Raw genomic sequence first — 19,601 nt, 5'->3', positions numbered from 1 at the left:
TGAAGGAGGATGAAGAGTAAGATGGAGGCAGAAGTGGCAAAGAGAGCAGACTACAGACGCAGGTGTGGCACCAAACAGCAATCAAGCTTAGAAAAAAAATCATAAGGAGGCCAAGAGCAGGCCCCAAACTGAGCAATATACAGCCAACCTTTATAATGCATTTGACTCAGAATTATTATAAAGTTGTATAACATTCCTCTAAAAGAAGCCTTCTCCCATGCAAGGATAAATGAATTTGGCCAGTAAGACTCAAAGAAGGAAACAGGCTTCTTGATGGTGTTCTCAATCTCAAACACCTCTGCAAATGCCAACAATGCAAGTGATAAAGCCAGTGATGGTTTGGACTACATCTAAATGAGGAAAAGACAATGGAAATGAAGCTCTGGCGAAAGTGACAAACAATGGGTTCTGAGAAATGATGAAGAACAACTCTGCCAGTAAAATATAGCCCAGATGATGTTGTGGAGTCAGAGATCCACAAAGATGCTTTGTGCATCCACGTAAATAATAAGATTTGGAAAGTAACAAACGAAAACACACAAGGCAAGCTAAACAAAAGGCACTCAGTTCCACAGGTGCTATATACAGATGAACATGAAAGCTGAATGGCATGAGAACTATTCCACTGAGGCTGAAGATAAGAAAAGAAGCAAGGGAGATGCAATGTTTGATCACTTCTTGACAGAGAGAATCTCGGTCATTTACCAACTTGGCAGAAAGGACACATTGCAAGACAGATTGCTCTGAGTTGAAGAATGTTGAAGCAGGATCACTTTGGAAATGCAAAGAGGTGACTATGCTTTGGGAAAAGTCACAAAATAGCCAACTTATCTGGCTCTAAGTGGGACTGCATGGAACAGGCTTCTCTGATAGCGTCTCCATGCAAGCCATATCAGCTCTTTTCCCAGCTAGGTTTTCTGCAAGCCAAACAGTAGAGAAACTTAAATCTTTGGAGCAAAGAGTGACTTCTCCACAACTTTTTGCCAACTGGTCAAACAACTAAAACACTGAAAATTGATTGGAGGAAGAATTGAGCTTCTTGACCAGGCTGGTTTTCCTGACATTCCCCATCTTGATAATGGTATAGTCACGGTAACGCCACGTTATTAAATGGCAGCATCACAAATACTGGGAAAAGAACTAAAGTGGCTGGGCCACACTTCAGAATGTGCAAATTTACAAAAAAAAAAAAAAAAAAAAAAAGAAAAGAAAGAAAGAAAAAGAAAAGAAAAAAAAATGGCACCTGTGTGGAAAGAAAGGGACAGAGGGAGGAGAAGAAGCCAAGGTGAAGAACCTCAACACACACATTTGGAAATCTTGCCAAGAAATTGTGATTCCTCTAAATAGTTATTGCCTTTGATGAAATGGACCAGATATTTATATTTTCATGAGAAGGGAAACACTGGAGTGACTGAGCAAAGAATATGTAATTGTTAGTTTTGACAACTATGTTAGTTTTTAGCAACAGCACATCAACCTATAATTAAATTTAAACTTTTCTGACTTTTAAGTGTTACTGATTACCTAGTATGCATTGGAACCTGATGAATGAGTTCCTATTGTTTTCATCATTCTAACATGTGAACACAGTCCATGCATAGTGAGGCTAGTTTCTGAACAGAGAATGAAAATTACTAGGACTAACAAAAGGAAGGAGACTAACAATGAGTAAATATACAAAAGCCCTGAATAATTATAATAGTCAGAGTTTGGCAATGAGTTTCCAGACTATGAAATTAGTTTTCTTGTGAAGAATGGAGATTTTACAAGGCTAGTATAAACACAGGGTAATTGGAAAATCAAATTGCTCTTTGTGAGTTATTGTAAGGTCTGGAATAATGGTGATAACATTTATTAAAAAAAAAAAAAACCTTCCTATGAATCACTGTAGTTTGGTGTTTTTAGCAGTACTGTTGCCAAGAAAGCTTGCCTTAGAAGTATAATAGTGGAAGCTCTAGTTGTGAAAGCCAAGTCCCGGCTTACCCCTGACACAATGAGCTCTCCTCCCAGATTCTGTACTTCTGCCTTCACCTTGCTGCAGATATTAAGCTGATGGCAATACAAGGCAATTCGTTGAAGGTAGGCTAATAAATCCTGCTTACATGCTGAGTCAGGACACTGTAAAACATTTAAAACAAAAAGTGATCTCAATTAGTAAATACTCCTCAGTTTCTAATACTTGCTCTAGAAAGCTGTGGAAGGAAATCTCTCTGTGAGGCACTGTCTACTCCAAACCATAGAGTAAAGTTTTAATTCATTAGTTGGGGAGTCAGAAGGTGATGGGAGGTGGTAATGACTTCATTTGATTTTCTAAGAAAATGCACCATTAACTAAAGAAAATCTGTAACTCATTTTTAATTTTCATATTTAATAAACCTCCTTTAACAAGAAACTCAAGAATAAGGTCACTGTAAGAAACAGAGGTGAGTAGTATTAATTCGAAACTAATGGACATCAACTTCCCAAAGAAACAAGAGACCTTAAAAAGAAGTACCAGTGAAAACTATTCTTTGTAATTTAAGTGGGTAGATGTCCATCAAATCCACACTGAGCTTAGTCAAATACTTCCACAGAACAACAGCACTAGCTGAGCTGAAGTATTTTTGATGTTTCTGTGTCAATGGGCTATTCAGTAATTGGAATGTATTTTTATTGCTATCAAAAGATCAGCTCAAGCTTTTTCAGGCCATTTTATTGTTCTGGCTCAATTTGGCACTTGTAAAGGATGTATAATTACCAGATCCTCAATTAAACACTGCAAGAAATAACTACACATAGCCTAGACTCAAGTATTTTACTTAGAATAAGAGTATGAGAGAAAGATACAAGCTAACTTGAGAGGAAATTATTAATATTGCGAAGACAGTGATTTTGATGTGACCATTTATTTAACGCATGACAAAGGGGTCTCTTTTATACATAACACTTACTAGTGTGTTTTTTCCCCCACCATCTGTGTTTATCAAGAAAGAATCCCATAGGGACTGTTTTTAGCTTTCCACAAGTACTAAATACTGTAATATTTATTCCACTCTAGAGACCCATGTACTGAAAGGAATTAACTTTAAAATGATATCTCCCTAGAGAGCTGGCAGGCTTTCGATACAAATACCTTGCAGCAAATTAAACTAGAAGCTCTATCTCCATGGAACAGTAATTAAAAATGCAACAGTGCGTAAAAAGTTTATATTGCATGCATATCTCAAATCTTCATAAAAATATTTCCAGGCAAATAAAGGCTACCAATCTACTCCTTGGTAATGCTCATTCTATTATTTAAGCTGAAGTATTTGAAACACAAAATAAAGGCATGATGAACCAAGAAAAAGAACTCCTGTACCATAAAATAATTGCAAATTTTGAGAAAGAAATGTCCCATCCTAACAAAAGGCTAGGAAAAATTACAAGTTGTTTCACAGCTACAACCTGTAAAAATGCCACAAGAGAGGGTCTTGTTTATCTTTTACTTATTTAAAAGTCATCACCAAATAGCATTTACATACTTTGTTGTTTAATCTCAAAATATATCTAAAATCATCAGATATCTGTATGGTATGTTTCCAGTTCCTAGAACTGTTTTGAGAATTATTCTTCATATTGCCTAATTGTTGGCAATTAAGGAAAGTGCAGATATCAACAACAACAAATCACAATTTAAACAGTTGCAATATTGAATTAAAGACTCCTAAACATATTGAAAAATATTTCAGCCATCTCAGAGTATAATGGAAAAGTCATCCACACTCCGGCCAATGCCCAGGAAGATCCTCCTGACAAGAAGATCCTCTTCTTAAAGTCCTCAGTCAGTGAGACTCCCTTTCATCCCAACTCCCTTCAGTATTTGCAGAAATGAATTGTAGATGTCTTTCTTGACTGGTGCACTTTTTGTTTGCATACATGTGAGTGTTCTTATTTTTTGAGGAAATGGAGTGTCTTTCCTCTCTTTCAAGTTCCTAGGATACTTTCTATGGCGTTTCTATGGAGCTCATAGAAACGCCATAGAAAGGAGCACAACATAAGCTCAAACTGCAGGACATCTGGGAGCTCATATTGCAACTTAGGAATGGTTTGGTCTTCAACTGCTACAAAATGCAGTTCTTAAACATTATGCTATTATATAAGGATGATCAATATTGCTTCTCAAAGACTCAAAAAGCAAGCAAAAAATAATTCTCATTCAGCCATAAACAAATGTGTGCTATAGGTTATAAATATATGTGCACGTTATATATATAACTATATATAAAAACCTATATAATTATGTATGTGTATATATAACTATATTATATAACTATACATGCTATATATAACTATACTTATACATATATAAATACACACACACACACACACACATATATATATATTGGAAAAGAGACAATCCATTGTCTTATTTTAAGTGTGATCCTAACAGTTTTATCATGTTTTCTTTTCAACCTTTAGAAAATGAGAAACTTTAGTGGTGACTTGAGGGATTCTAGGAACTGGGATGGTGAAGACAGCACAGCAAGTATTTAGAACATCTAATATTTTATGACTGATTAAATGATAAGCAACTTTACAAATTACAGGAGACCAAAAACACCTATGGAGGAAGCAAGCCTATACTTTCCAATGTCTCCAGAGAGCATTATTGCATAGTAGTTTAGTAAGTAAATTCATGCTCATGATCTTGTTTCCATATAGTTTACATAATATTTCCTATTTCAGAGTCTTACAACATGTTCCTTTAAAAAAGGTCCAAACTGTGGGTGCTTTGTGGTGGGAGCTCAATGATCACCCCTGAAAGGGGGGGAAGGTGAAAGGGGGCATCCTATGGTTCCAAAATACAGACAATAAGTAAATAATGTTATTTCAACAAAAAGTTATAAGAAAGCAATCCTACTGACTATACCTTAAAAATAAAATACCACCTCCATTAATTAAAAAAAAAAAAAAGGTTCAAACTGTAAATAACTGTTTACAGGGATAAGAATCAGGTATCTGTGGTGAATCCTCTCGCTGTCCGCATCTCTGGTCTGTACCCCAGTTTTGTATGAATAAATAAATAGTTAAAAAAGAATCAGGTATCTGGAAAAATCTATTGCCTAACGTACCCTTATAAAAAGTGTGATATTATGAAAACAAGACATATTTAGAACAAGAGTTTAGAGTTACAATTCAAGTAAACTGAAAAGTAAAAAACAAACAAACGAACAAACGAAAAAAAAAACAACGAAACAGTCAAACTGTGATTAAGAAATAGTTTACCCTTTATCTTATTTTGGTTTAAAAGCACAGAGGATACTCTGAAAAAGTGTATTGCTTGCTTATACCTTTGAACGTGGATAAAAATAAAATTGAAATTTGGAGGCTTTAGATTTTTTGAATTAATCCCACTTATACCAGAGATTAAATTATTGCGAATTATGAAGAACATCATTATGGTGAGATTAGGATTAAAAACAAGAGCTAGGGTTATCTTTTCTTCCCCTCCTATGCAGTGTAATTGACTTTTTAGGTGACTATAACCAGGTTAATCCATCCCTCTTTGTGGTTATATCTCCTCAGAAGTAGGTGCTCTTCTTTCTCAAGAATTTAGCTCAGCGGTATCAGGAGCCTCTTGAACTGAAATTCCTTTGCCTTCAGCTTAGTCTCAGGAGTCAGAGGTCGACGTGTCAACTGTTAGTGATTCTCTACAATTCAGTAACAGAAATTCTATAGAGCACACAAAATACAAAACGGAACCCAAATGCTAAGTAGTAATTCCACTTAACACATGTTGTTTTTCGTTCTTTTGTTACCTGATCAGCCACAGCACGAGCTAATTTGTCCATTCTAGAACCTGCTTCCGCAATTTTCTTGGCAGCATTAATGACATCAGATGTATTTTTCAAGGGGCCTTTGCCTCTGGAACAACATATGCAACATAAGTAAAAATTCACTTCATGGCAAGAAACAGACAAATCTACTGTATTATTTGTCAATACATCATTTCCATATCAATAGTCCACTCTGTTCCTTTATAAAGGGTATTTTCTACTTACATACTTATAACTTATTCTTACTTTAATTTCTATGTTCTTAAAAAGTAGTTTATTAAAAATATGATGACCTCAGCTCAATGAGATTTAATATATAAATGTTTACTATCTACCTGATACTGTTACACATACTACCTCATTCTTAACAACTCTACCCAATAGGGATTATCATTTTCATTTTAGGAAAAAGAAAAGTGTACTAACCAGGATCAAATAATTCATAAAGCTATCCAGGTCATAAGTGCTAAATCCTAAATTTAAATCAGACTTTATTCTACATAAAACATAGTTTAGCCAAAAGAAATGCATGTGTATTCTCTTTTACACTATGTTCAATACTATTGTTACATTAAATATATGTATAAATCCACTTGGCACTTTGAGAAACAATTAATTCTCGTACATAATTGGGAACTGTCAGCCGGAATTTCCACAATCTGCTTGCTTCTGTTGTCCTGTGCATGACAAGTGCTGACTTACAAAGGGGCACCAGAAAAGTGACAGTGAATGTCTGTATTCTTCCAAACCACCAGCCTTATAGTCTCACAAGTGGTTTACAGTGAAGCGAAATGTTTAATATTATATATCCATCACATATTGATCATAAAAAAGGAAACATATACCTGTATCACTTATCTTTAAACAAAACAAAATCTGTGGTATTGCCTTCTTTGAGAAGTAAATAAAAATAGATTAAATATATTTATCTTTGTTTTTCTTTTTAACAATGCTACTTATCCTGTTCTCCTTATGTGCATCTAGAAAATCGATGCAGTTTTTAAGGCTATGAAATTACATTCCTATAGTTAGAAATGTGGTGAGACGTGGAGAAAAACCACTCAGAAGTGATTTATTTAGACTGCGTAGGGTTCTATAGAGTGGGCAATGATTGCCATTGTTACATAATAACATTTTAGAAAATGGAAGACTTAAAATGGCTGCAGAAAATAAATGTAAATGAAAGGATTTTGTTCTGCCTCCCTCCTAAATTCCCTCTGGCATTTTTTCTACATTAGTAGCTAAAACTAAAACATATTGGGTTCATGTCAATGCATAAACATACACACGGAAATTCATACATTAAGATTTCATTTTGCTGTGGTAATATTAACTCTCCCATAAAATATTTTGAATTTGCCAGTTGCTTTTTAGATTTTTAACTATGGACAGAGCTTTCACATGTGAGTTTTATGTAATATGGAACTGTTAAATATTATGATAATCTGGCCACATTATATAACTTTTTTTCAATCATCTCTAACTATATTTTCCTTTTTTTGCTTTGTATTTTTAAAGGAAATGTTGATACAGAATCTGTGGATTAATAATGTTCACATTATAATAAACTTCTTTAACTTCCACACTTACAAAATCTCCTACTTGCAGTTTTATTCATAGCCAATATTTATTGTTACTTTTTTCATTCATCTTAGTCCATTCACAAAGAGCTGGAATTTGCTTAGTTTTTGTTACTAACAATCACATATATTAGTTTACCTCAAGTATTTGATGGGACTTAGGAAAATTTGGCCTCATGAGCCTTACCTAATGTTTCTGTTTAATGTTTTTGATAAATGTGCTAAATGAGTAAAGAAAAAAAAAGCTATATTGACCTAAATTTACTTGTGTTTCTGTCTTTTGGATTACACTGGAATCTACAATTCATAGTCATTAGCATATCGTTGCTAAAACAAGTTCTTATTTAGACTTCACCAATACTGAAAGTTCAATAATAATGAATGTGAACTTGAGAGTTTACAGTATAGGCTCAATTCCCATTCTTGGGGGTTGCAAGCTGGTGATATGGATATGAAATCAAACTCCAAAGCAAAGTAAAGGTTTTAAGATTATCAAATGTTTCCTCATTTTCAAGTTGAGCATAAGTGATCTAAAAAGGAAGACTAAGTGTTGTGGCCAAGGGATAAGTTTGAGCATGATACCCAGACAAAGAATCAGCACAAGACCTCTGTGTCCCGAATCACAGTGTGGTACTAGAATGTATATATGTTTCATTTATATGAAAATAGTTAAAGTAATGATCTCAGAGAAAAACACATTGCATACATTAAAAATATGTGGAAAGTAATGAAAACAATTAAGTATCTGACTCAAGAATTTAAGAAGACTAGGAAGCCACTAATAAGATTACAAAAAGAGATTAATGAGAAAGTATTAAACATTGGTAAAACAAACCTGTGATTGGCTTCCTCCAAGATAAAACAATGTATAAAGCAGACATAAATTGCTGTTAATATGGGGGAAAACAAATACTCAAAAATATGATGGAAATAGCCTTAGAACATAGAAAATTACAAATGTAAATAAAAACTTTCAAGTTCATGAAAGTAAATTTGAGAACCTAGACGAGCTAGTTTCTAGGAAAATACAATTTATCAAAGTTAAGCAGAAAGGCTATTTTGAACAATCTAGAGTCTGATTTCCAAAGAAGAAATAAAAAAGGCTGTCAGAGGTAAAGCTTGTCATAAAACCAGCAACTCAAGACATTTTTTCAGAGGAAATCGCTAAACCTTTTAAGGATTATCCTAATGTCATTTATACTTTTACATAAAATACAAAAGGAAGAAAATCTTCAAAAACGATTTCATTCAGTAACATAAAGAGATTATCAGAGGCAGCTAAGGCTAATTTTTTAAGGTTGTTTATTCAGGTGGTAAAACTATTCCTTAGAAGGAAGACAATAAAGAAGAAAAAGCACAGAGGTGAAGGAACTAGAATTTGAGAGTGCTAGAGTGTATCTATAAATGCTCACAAGAGGGGAGTCTTAATTTTCAAGAATTTAGTCAGTCAAAAAGTTGGAAGCTGGAAATAGAAATAGGCCATGACAGGACTACCTATTCCATGGATATCAGCAAACACTTCCCCCCCTCCCACCCCCAAAGAAAACCATACATCTGTCCTATGGGAGGATCACAGATATACCCAGCTGAAGGGAGGGTATTGTGAACTGCAAAAGCAATACAGGGGCTCTTCTGGGTTTGGGAAATGACTACATGGATAATTTTCTAATAAAACTTAAGTTACATATTTATTTTTATGTGATTTGGGGCAGATATATAACATTTCATAATTTATTTTAATTTTATAAAGATCTATTTCATTTATTTATGGTTACAAGAACTGGGATACAAGCCAGAGGTACTGGGGTGAGAAGATTCACCACAGACAAGCAGAACAGGCAGATGAACTGAAATATACTGCTGAGGGGAGCAGCAGACAGGACAGGAGAAGCCTGCTGTGCCATGTGAGTCAGCTTCCTGGCCAAAGATTGAACTCATGCCATAGTAGCTGGTGATCGTGCTGAGAATTTAACCCCTGAGCCCGAGGGAGGCCCCTTATTTCATATTTTTTTTTTTTAAAGATTTATTTGTGCATACAGAACTGGGGTACAGGCCAGAGGCTCAGGGGCGGCAAGAGGCTTCACCAGAGACAGAGTGGGGAGCAGAACAGGCAGATGAACGAAGTACACTGCTGAGGGGAGCAGCGGGCGGGCCAGGAGAGGTCTGCCACGCCATGTGGTCACCTCCGGGGCAGGCGGGAATCGAACTCATGCGGAAGCGGCTCTAGATTCTCAGTGCAGTGCTTTAACCTGCTGCGCCACCAGGGAGGGCCTTATTTCATATTTTAAATGTGAGTATTGGACTTATTTTTCTGTGAATTTGACTTTTTTTCATTTGCATGATGAAAGAAGTAAAATATTTTTATAATTATTATTCATATATCAATTTTTTTATATTGTCTATTCAAGTCATGACATTTTTCTCAACTTTTATTCTAAGCTGTTTAAGGTCTTTAAGTATTTGGATTCCAATCTTTTTATTTATGTTTAAATTGCCTCTTCCAGCCTTTGCTTATCTGCCTAAATTTATTATTTCTTTATTATAAATTTTAAGTTTGTTACAGTCAAACATATTGATTACTCCCACTAGAGCTGGTGCTACTCAGGTATTTAAAGATTTTTCTTCAGTGATAATCATTTTGCAATATGTATGTATAGCAAATAAATACATTGTGTAACTTAAACTTACATGTCACTTATGTATTAATAAAATGAGAAGGTTAAGAACAATTCATTCTTGCTCTAAGATCATAATGATAATCTAAAATTCTAAAATTTTCAACTTCCCTTTTCATATTTAATTACTAAAATACACTTATATTTTTTGTATATAAGTTGAGATAAGAAAAACTTTCTTCCCCCCTTATACCAGTAAATAATTGTTCCTAAAGCACTTAATGAAAAGTTAATCCTTTTGGGTCTCCCTAGCGTTACAGGGATTCATGTCTCTCCTGTCCTGCTCACTGCTCTCCTTAGCAGTGTATTTTAGTCCATCTACCCATTCTGTTCCCCACTCTGTCTCTGGAGGTCCTCATACCCCCATATCTCTGGCTTGGACCCCAGTTCTTGTATGCATAAATAAATAACCATTTACAAATGTTAATCCTTTCTTCCATATTCTCATATTTAAATTATATGTCCTTTTATTTTTAAATTCTACATGAGTAGTGTTACTTTAAAATGTAATAAAATGTGGGCTCTCCTTGGTGGTGCAACAAGTTAAAGCACTACACTATGAAGCTCTCCGAAGTCACTGCAGCGTGAGTTTGATCCCCTGCCAGGGAGCTGACACACATGGCGTGGCAGACCTCTCCTGACCCACCCACTGCTCCTCTCAGCAGTGTATTTCAGTAAGTAACACAAGAAATATATTGGACTACCAAACAGAAGCGTCTAGCTATTAATATGTATCTGAAGTACTAAGGTGTAAACTCATTCACACCCTAAAAGAATCAACTATAAAAATTATTTCAAGATTCTGAAAATTTCTGAACATATACAGTAGTACAAGGATTGAATGAGATTTCTGAGCTGGTCACAAGGACCAGATTTCCTTGACAACACCGTAACATGACCACCTTTACCCACATGAAGAGATGAGAAGGAAGATAGAAAAGAAACTCATGCCATTTTGGATAAGGGGGGTTCAGAGTTACTCATTTACTTCTGTGATGTGCTAGGCTCTGTGACTGTCATTACTATCAACTGGGTATAATGTATTAGGTAATAACCAGTATCTTGAAGAGCAAAGATACTCAACTCAGCTTACATGCCTTCCAATCAATTTTCCTCAATATTAACATCTTGCGTAATTACAGAATAAAAAATAGAAAACAAAGCTAGGAAATTAGTACTGGTAAAACCTAAAGCGGTTATTCAGATTTTACATTATGAATTCACTGATGTGCATGTGAGTTGCAGGATAGTTTATTACAGGTATAATTTCATATAACTACCACAATTGAGGCACAGTAACATGCTACTATACGAAACTCTCCTAGTCTTTGTATCAACTGTCCCATCACTGTGGGTAGCTTCTATATGATTCAGAGATATAATTGCTAATATAGTCTCCACCTCTATGAATTTTTACTTTGAGTGTTATCTAAGTAAAATCACATAGTAGACACCAAATGAAACAGGTATTTTTCACTTAGTATAATCTCTTTGAGAGTTACCCCAGTTGTATTTACTTCTCAGCAGCATTTTATGGTTAGATGTACAAAGGTTATTTACATAAGAAAATTTGGGTTTCTTCCATTTTGTTTTAACTACATTATTGTTTTTTTTTAAAACATCTAAATATTTATATTCAGATCTGAGGTTGAATTTAAATTTTTACTTTTTGAACAAATACCTAAAAAAATTATGAAGTCCTATGATAATTCCATTTTTAGCTTTAAAGAAATAGCAAGTTTTCTGACTTGATTTCATCTTGAGTAAAATGTAAAAGCCTAGAGCTAACATACTCAATGATGAAAGACTGGAAACTCTTCCTCTAAGATCATAACAAGGTTGCCACTTCTAATTAACATAGTACTGAAGAAGTGTTAGCCAGAGTAATTAAGCAAGAAAAGAAAGTGAAAATCTTCCGATTTGAAATGTAGAGGAAATATAACCTTTGTTCACAGACATTGTGATCACACACGTAGAAAACTCTAAAAGTCCTATGAAAAAAAACCTATTAAATGAATTCAGGAAAGTTCCAGTAGTAAATCCAGCAGACAGAGGTCAGTTGTACTTCAATCCACTAACAAATATCTATCTGAAGGCAAAGTGAAAAAAAAAAAAAAAATTACTATTTGTAATGGCATTAAAAGGTATCTAGTTTAAATGAGGCAAAACTTATATATCGAAAACTACAAAATTTTCCTGAAATTTAAGATACAAAAACAGGGAAAGCCTTATCATGCACATGAATTAGAAGATTGAATATTAAGAAGTACCTGAGATGTAAATACTACCAAAAGCAATCAGTTTTTAGAAGATGGTGGTAATGGTTGTCAAGTGAAATGAAACTACCTAGTATCATAAAACTGTATATTTTTAAGTTTTTTTTTAAGTAACTATAATAAATTATCAAAATCATCAGGCAACTATAGATCAAAGACATTCTGTATGGAGGAGGAGGGAAAAGGACCAGGACAGGGGTGGGAAGAGCACAGGGGACTATGGTGATGGTGCACAGGTGAGTTGGTGGTGGGAATTTCACAGGGAAGCCATACATTATATATAAATGATGATGTACTGAATATTTAAAAACTTAAAATAAAAATATCAGATGCGACTATATATTATATGTAGATTATATAGAGATATCTACATCTGAATTATGTATACACACACAATTAACTTAAATAGCTACATGTGGTTAATATCTACTGTGTTTTACCTCACAGTGGTGTAGTTAAAATGAAGTAGGCCCTGAAGCCAGAAACATAGGGCTTGGAAGAGCATCAAGTCACAAAATTGGTTCTCTAATGTCAAATGTGATAGCCTTTCTTTCCTCTTTTGCTGTTCCAGGAAAAGAGGACCTAATGAAAATTTGGTGTAACATCAGACTGACCATGGACAGATAAGAATTGGAAATAAAAGACAAGTTGAGAAATATCTGAGTGGAGGCATCAAGTGTCTGAACTCAGGCAATAATCAGGTGATTATCTTATGTATTCTAGGGCTCAGTGCTTTGCAGGTGATTACACCCCATAGATTTTATCAGTCAAAAACAGTTGATCTTAAAAACACCATTTGTCCCTTGCTATACAATTAAACGGGTTTCTTTCCTGAGATGCTATAATCTGAACACCGTTTGCTTTTGAGACACAAGACTGATGCAAGTTATTTCTTTTTTGAAAATGATTATTTGAAACATGGATTCATCCTTTGCAGAACAGTGCTGCTTCTGTTGCCCATGCAATGAAAGTGAAGATCAGAGCAGGAAAAGACATGAGGAATAATCAGCTTTTATCTTCCATGAAGAAGTTTTTATACAAATAATGAGGCAGAACCTCTCCAATTTTAGTAATAATGGAAAGAATGTCATTGACAGTATTGAGTCAAATTAATGAATTCATTTCTGATAAAGAAAAAATAAAAAGGTAAAAAGGGCAAGGGTATATTTGTGCCCAAATGCCCTTTAAGCCTACAACTTGAGAAGCGTCTTCAAGTTTTAATTCCTAATCAGCTATATCTTTACTTTAAATAAGAGGACCTAGTACACAGGAGCTCCTCAAGGCACAGAACAGAAATCATTCTTCCTTGAAGTGGGAAATGCCAAGAGGACTAATATGTATGTACACAGGGTCGATTGCCATGAACTTAGGTGAGGCCACAAAGACTCAAATGTATCCTCTTTGCTAAGAAGTAGGCTATGCAAATAGAGCCAGCAACAAAATCTGTGTCTTATGTTTCATCTCCAAGCCACACACTCTTCTGTTTCCCTGGTCAATAATTACTGTACTGTTCCTCCATTCTAACGAAAAGATATGACACTGCCTATCATACAATGAGGAAAACTGAAAACCAGTAGCATGCTAGAGATTTAATTATTCAAATCAACATAAACTGATTATATGAAATCGCTAAGAAAATGAAGTAGCTTTCTTTTCACTTTTAGAACTATAGTTTAAGGCCCACTTTGGTAGCCCCACAGGAAGGAGCACAGCACTGCGAGCTAGCCACAGTCATTTTAGTGTGAGTTCCATCCCTGGCCCTGGAAGTGATCCACATGGCACAGCAGACCTTTCCTGACCCGCCCACTGTTCCCCTCAGCAGTGTACTTCGGAGATCTGCCTGTTCTGCTCCCCACTCTGTCTCTGTTGAATCCTCTCACCGCCCCTGCACCTCTGGCCTGTACCCCAGTTCTGTAAGCATAAATAAATCTTTAAGAAAATACAAAAACTATACTTAGACTAACAGAAAGTCTGTACTATTTAACATCATCTAACAAGACCTGCTCAAATATATCTTTTCCTTGAATGCAATTATATATAATCTAGAACATTATAACAATCTCCTGATCTAAACTAGCAACATGACTGGATTCATAATTCACTTTAAACTAATGAGAGTATTTGTTCAAGTGATGTTATTAATGGATCGCATAATATTCATCAGATAAAGTGCCGATCCAATGTTGAAAGCAAGCAAATTAAGTCCCACCAGCCTTGAAAAACACCAACAAAGTTTGTCGTGATGGTCTGGCTTGTAGAAAATTCATAGTGATAATGATTCAGACTTTTTTTTCCCCAACTATTACATTTTGTGTGCTGTAAACTGTATCTATGAAGTGGACAATGACTAACCAAATGTACAAATCTGAACTTCTAATTATACAATCAATGACATTTAAACATCTGAAAGGTCAACCTATAACGCTAAAGTCATTTCCCTGACTGAAGTCAAAGATAATTTAAAAATATTTACAGCATCAAGCAATGCCATTAGTACATACTGGTCAGAAGCAAAGGAAATGAGACAGACATGTTTCTATTTATTAGAACCAATAAGCAATGTAGCCTTTTCTTATTAGAGGCACTCAACCACCATTAAAATATGTTCACCCAAAAGATGATATCTTGATATTGCTGTATATGTAAGATGTATGCGTTATATGTAGACATATATCAGACTATAAAAATACACATATTATATAATATGTGTATATTTGAAACTTTAGTAACAAATATCACATTGAATCACTAAAAAACTTTTTACATGTGTGCCTATGTATGTCTGTGTTCCCCAGAAAAATTAAAAACCTTCAACAAAATGTAAGTCACAGGCCCTCCCTGGTGGTGCAGCACGTTAAAGCACAGCACTAAGAAACTAAAGCCACTTCCGCATGAGTTCAATCCCTGCCTGCTGCGGAGGTGACCACATGGCGCGGCAGACCTCTCCTGACCTGTCTGCTGCTCCCCTCAGCAGTGTACTTTATTAGTCTGCCTGTTCTGCTCCCCACTCTGTCTCTGGTGAATCCTCTTCCACCCCTGCACCTCTGGCCTGTACCCTAGTTCTGTATGCACAAATAAATAAATCTTAAAAAAAAAAAAAGGATAAATTACATTTTCATGACTGTATAGTTCAAACCCTTTTGTACTTTAAAACTTCCATGAAGGCCCTCCCTGGTGGCTCAGCAGGTTAAGCACAGCACTAAGAAGCTAGAGCCACTTCAGCATGAGTTCGATTCCTGCCAGCCCTGGAGGTGATCCACATGGCATGGCAGACCTGTCCTGCTTCCCTCAGCAGTGTACTTCATCAATCTGCCTGTTCTGTTCCCCACTCTGTATGTGGTGAATCCTCTCACCATACTTGCACTTCTGGCCTCTACCCCAGTTCTGTATACATAAATAAATAAATAATAAAAAAAAAAACCTACTATGAAATTGTTTTCCCATTTTACATATAAATGAAGAGTAAGAGACTGATTCAAATCAACCTGGTATGTGCTTTAAAATCCAGGAACCTTGTCATTGGAAGTTTGCTGTCCCTTGGTTTGCCCTTTGTGTGGCAGGACAGTCAAAACTGTCCCCTCCTCTGAAAAGGAGACTGAAAATGCAATGCAGAAACAGCAGTGACCTCTGGTAAGGAAAGGCTCTTGAGCAAAATTCTGACTGGTTTCTTGAGATAGTAAAAGTTAACACTCAAAGCAGTTGTACACAATTTTTAACTTTAACTGTCAAATTCATGGAATCTGAAAATGTTAAACTCGATTGTTTGAATGTGATGGAAAAATATATACTGAACTTAATGCTTTATCCATGAACTAGCATTAAATCATACCATATACGTACATGCACACAACTATGCTGAAGGTCCTATCTTTCCAAAAGGATATGAACAATCAGTCTCCTTATCTTCTGAACAATAAACATATTGAAAAACCACACAGACCAAAAAATGAATCGGCCAGTCCCCTGCGGTTTGAGTATATGACTAACTTAGGGTAATTAAAATGATAATTACAAAAACCAGCCTGTTCTCCTTGACCAAAAAGATCTATATGGTAAGAATTAGATTCAGATCATTTTGACTCACACATGTAAATTTTATAATATCACTGCCTTGCTTTGATGTAATATTTAAATGTTTAAGTAGGCTTTCACAAGCTAATACCCACTGTTACACTTCTGAATTTAATGACTTTTTCATCTCCTTGTCTCTGGGCCTCACCTTGTGAAGTCTGTCATTTCCATCATGATCATACACATCTGCTTGGCCAGCACAATAATATCATTGCCGCTGTCATCCCATTTTGCCACTTCAGCATCCAGCTTGCTCTTCTCTTGGTGGAATATCTCCACCTGTTCAGCTATTTTTGCCTTCTCCTCCTGTGGTAGCTGTGCCATGATGGCCTGTGTGGGTTACAGAGAAAATAGGACTAAAGGTGACACAGAAAATATAGATTGTAGTTTGACTCTGCTTCCACTTTAGGGCAGAGCCAGAGTCTGACAGAGTTGATAGGCTGACTTATTATTTTGGAAATTCCATCTTCACCCCTGGCAAGGCAAAAGCACAGCTTCCCAATCCTCACTCCCACATACAAAAACACAGAGCGATCCAGAGGTACATGCACATTGACAGTAACAGAATTTCTAGGTTGCTTTGATGACATATGTTTGTTCAAAAGAATCTATTCTTGACAATTTTTATATTTGGTTTCAGGAAACTTTTACCAGATGAAAGAATGCACCTCTTTCAACACTGAAATATGTTCAGAAAAGAGGGAAAAAGGAAAAAAAGCCCTCTGTCACTTGGAAGGAAAGGAATTTTAAATGATAGCTGATTTTCATGAGTGTTACTGATGGAGTCCATGTTTATATACCAGGGCATTTTAGGATGATATAATTCCCTGCCCAGGGCATTTTAGGATGGTATATCTACTCCAAACCCCCACTCCCTCCCCGCTTTATGAAAATCCTGGGATAAGAATGGCTCTCTGAAGAGAGAAGTTTGGTGGCATCAAGTATGGGGCTAGGAAGCAAAGGTTGTTTTTCAAAAGATGCTCAATGTTAATGAATCAAACATATAAAATAAGATATTTAGACCCAAATACTCATTAGCCAAAGGTATGTATGTATCAGTTTGAGGAATATTGGCATTAGCAGCTCTTAGAAACCAAACCTGTATATTCCCTGGAAGCAGTGATTCAGCAGTAGTTCATCAAGTGTTCATGATGAATTTATAGAACATAAATACCACAAATAAGGAGAATTGACTGTATTTGTTAAATATTACTAAAGTGCCAGGTTCTAAGTGAAATATTTGAAATCACCTAACTGCATCTTTACAGAGTTATATGCAATTTTCTTCAGAGACAGAAATATGGGGATAAGGTCACAGGCACTAGTTTCCTTCTAATGCTGAAATATATGTATTCTGCAGATGAGAGACAAGGAACACAGGATATGAAGAACCTAGAGTTTGTAGAAAAGACAAGTAGACTAATATATACTCAAAAAAATCCCTTCTTCCTAATTTGTAAAGCTTCTCCCACAATAAGTGAAATATTTGAAGGTGAAGTAGTTGCCATCTCATAAAAACATCCATAGTCATGAACGTAAAAATTGGGCACATAAGATTTGTCACTGACTTGGGTTTAGAGGTTATTGCTAATGGATCATAATGGGTCATCCCTAATATTTCATATATAAGAGTAATAAACATTTACATACAAATTATGAAAATTGATGTAACTATACAGTACCGAGATTGTGTTGTGAGGCTTATGTCAAATACTTAAGCTGTTTGTTCATTCTACAAGATAAACATTGCCTCTGTTTTACTAATAGTGGTATGAAGGCCCAGAAAAGTTAAATTCCCCATAATTACACAACCAATTAGCTACAGAAATAGGATTCAAACTGAAGTAAGCTAATCTTGTCCTGACCATTGTGCACAATGGAACATGGGATACAACCACTCAAGTTTCACACTGTATGAGCCTTCTGGCCAAGGGGGTCAAGGAGGGTAAGGGGGGTGAGTATCTCTGCAATCCCTAGCTATGTCCCCAGTTTGAGCATCATAGAATGAGAATGCACCCGCCCAGAAAAGGGGCACACTTATGTGATTTGCATATAAGAGTCTTTGGACTAGCAACTAACCAAATGTTACATCTTCTCAATAGAAAACCAGGTCTCTTAAATTACATGTTTCAGGCCTTCCTGGTGGTCAAGGGGTTAAGTCACAGCACTCAAAAGCTATCACCAGCCCTTGCAGCAGGAATTTGATCTCCAGCCAGGCAGCTAACCCACATGGCACAGCAGACCTCTCCTGTCTCACCTGCTGCTCAGTGTAGTTCAGTAGATCTGCTGTTGGAGTGCTCCCCCACTCTGTTTCCGGTGACTCCTCTCACCCTTACCCCCATACTTCTGGCTTATGCCCCAGATCTTGTATACATAAATAAATAAATCTTTAAAAAAATAAATTTCATGTTTGCACGTGTGAAACTATACAAATAGTAAGTACCTGTGTGTATGATGGGAAAACAGACACACAAATTACAACACGTTAAAAAAGCCAGACTGGTACAAATACGGTATTTAAAGTACATTGTTAAAAATACTTTTAAAAGGTAATTTTAAAATATGGTTAATGTATAAAAGGGCTTGCCATAACTTGACTTACATAATACTGTGCTGATTAGAGCTATCCCATTGCATTTGATATAGTTTGCATTTAAAGAAGCTAAATAGGCACTTTTTTTTTTTTTCTTGAAGCATCCCTGGTGATCTAATGCTGTCCTAGATTCATTTGTCCTCATACAAAATCAATATCAAGTTTTACTGATATTTTACAAGTCCTAACTAACATCTTTTATAACACTCACTAGGTATTTCTCTTTAAAATAATCTGTAAAGCTACCCTACAGACATCTATTCAGCCTCTATACCCCATCTCCAGATAGAAAACATTTCATTGTCCTGAAAATGGTTAATTTGTGCATTGAATGGTATATACTTCTCCATGACTGTGTTGCTTGAGTTTTCAGTTATACAATTTAGAATTTGAATATTAACTCTCTAAAATTGAATATTAACTGCTCTGCTCTCTAATGTTGAATTTACTCTTCCAGTTTTTTCTGAGAGCTTCCTTAAGGTAGGGGGTCTTAGCATCCTTCAGAGATTAGATGCTTTATAAGTATCTTCTGATTGACTGCTTAAATTTTTCCCATTCATTGCATCAACACAGTTTGAGAAAAGTGTCAGAACTAACATTTTCTAAGG

At 35.5% G+C, this 19,601-nt stretch overlaps 1 protein-coding gene across 3 annotated transcripts in view; it reads right to left on the bottom strand.

Annotated features, from left to right (window-relative positions):
• CTNNA2 (catenin (cadherin-associated protein), alpha 2) overlaps positions 1–19,601 on the bottom strand; it is a 1,016,972-nt gene that overhangs the window by 31,552 nt on the left and 965,819 nt on the right. For all 3 annotated transcript variants that reach the window (XM_012731478.1, XM_004691582.1, XM_012731477.1), the window contains exons 15-17: positions 16,549–16,730; positions 5,781–5,886; positions 1,984–2,118 (exon numbers count right to left, since the gene is read on the bottom strand). In XM_012731478.1, coding sequence (XP_012586932.1) covers positions 1,984–2,118; positions 5,781–5,886; positions 16,549–16,730 — 423 coding nt within the window. The remainder of the gene's footprint in view (positions 1–1,983; positions 2,119–5,780; positions 5,887–16,548; positions 16,731–19,601) is intronic.

Source organism: Condylura cristata, unplaced genomic scaffold (genome assembly GCF_000260355.1).
Source record: "Condylura cristata isolate star-nosed mole 26May11 unplaced genomic scaffold, ConCri1.0 scaffold00031, whole genome shotgun sequence".
NCBI lineage: Eukaryota > Metazoa > Chordata > Mammalia > Eulipotyphla > Talpidae > Condylura > Condylura cristata.
Note: the sequence above shows the minus strand (reverse complement) of the source record. Positions and strands in the feature narration are given on the sequence as shown.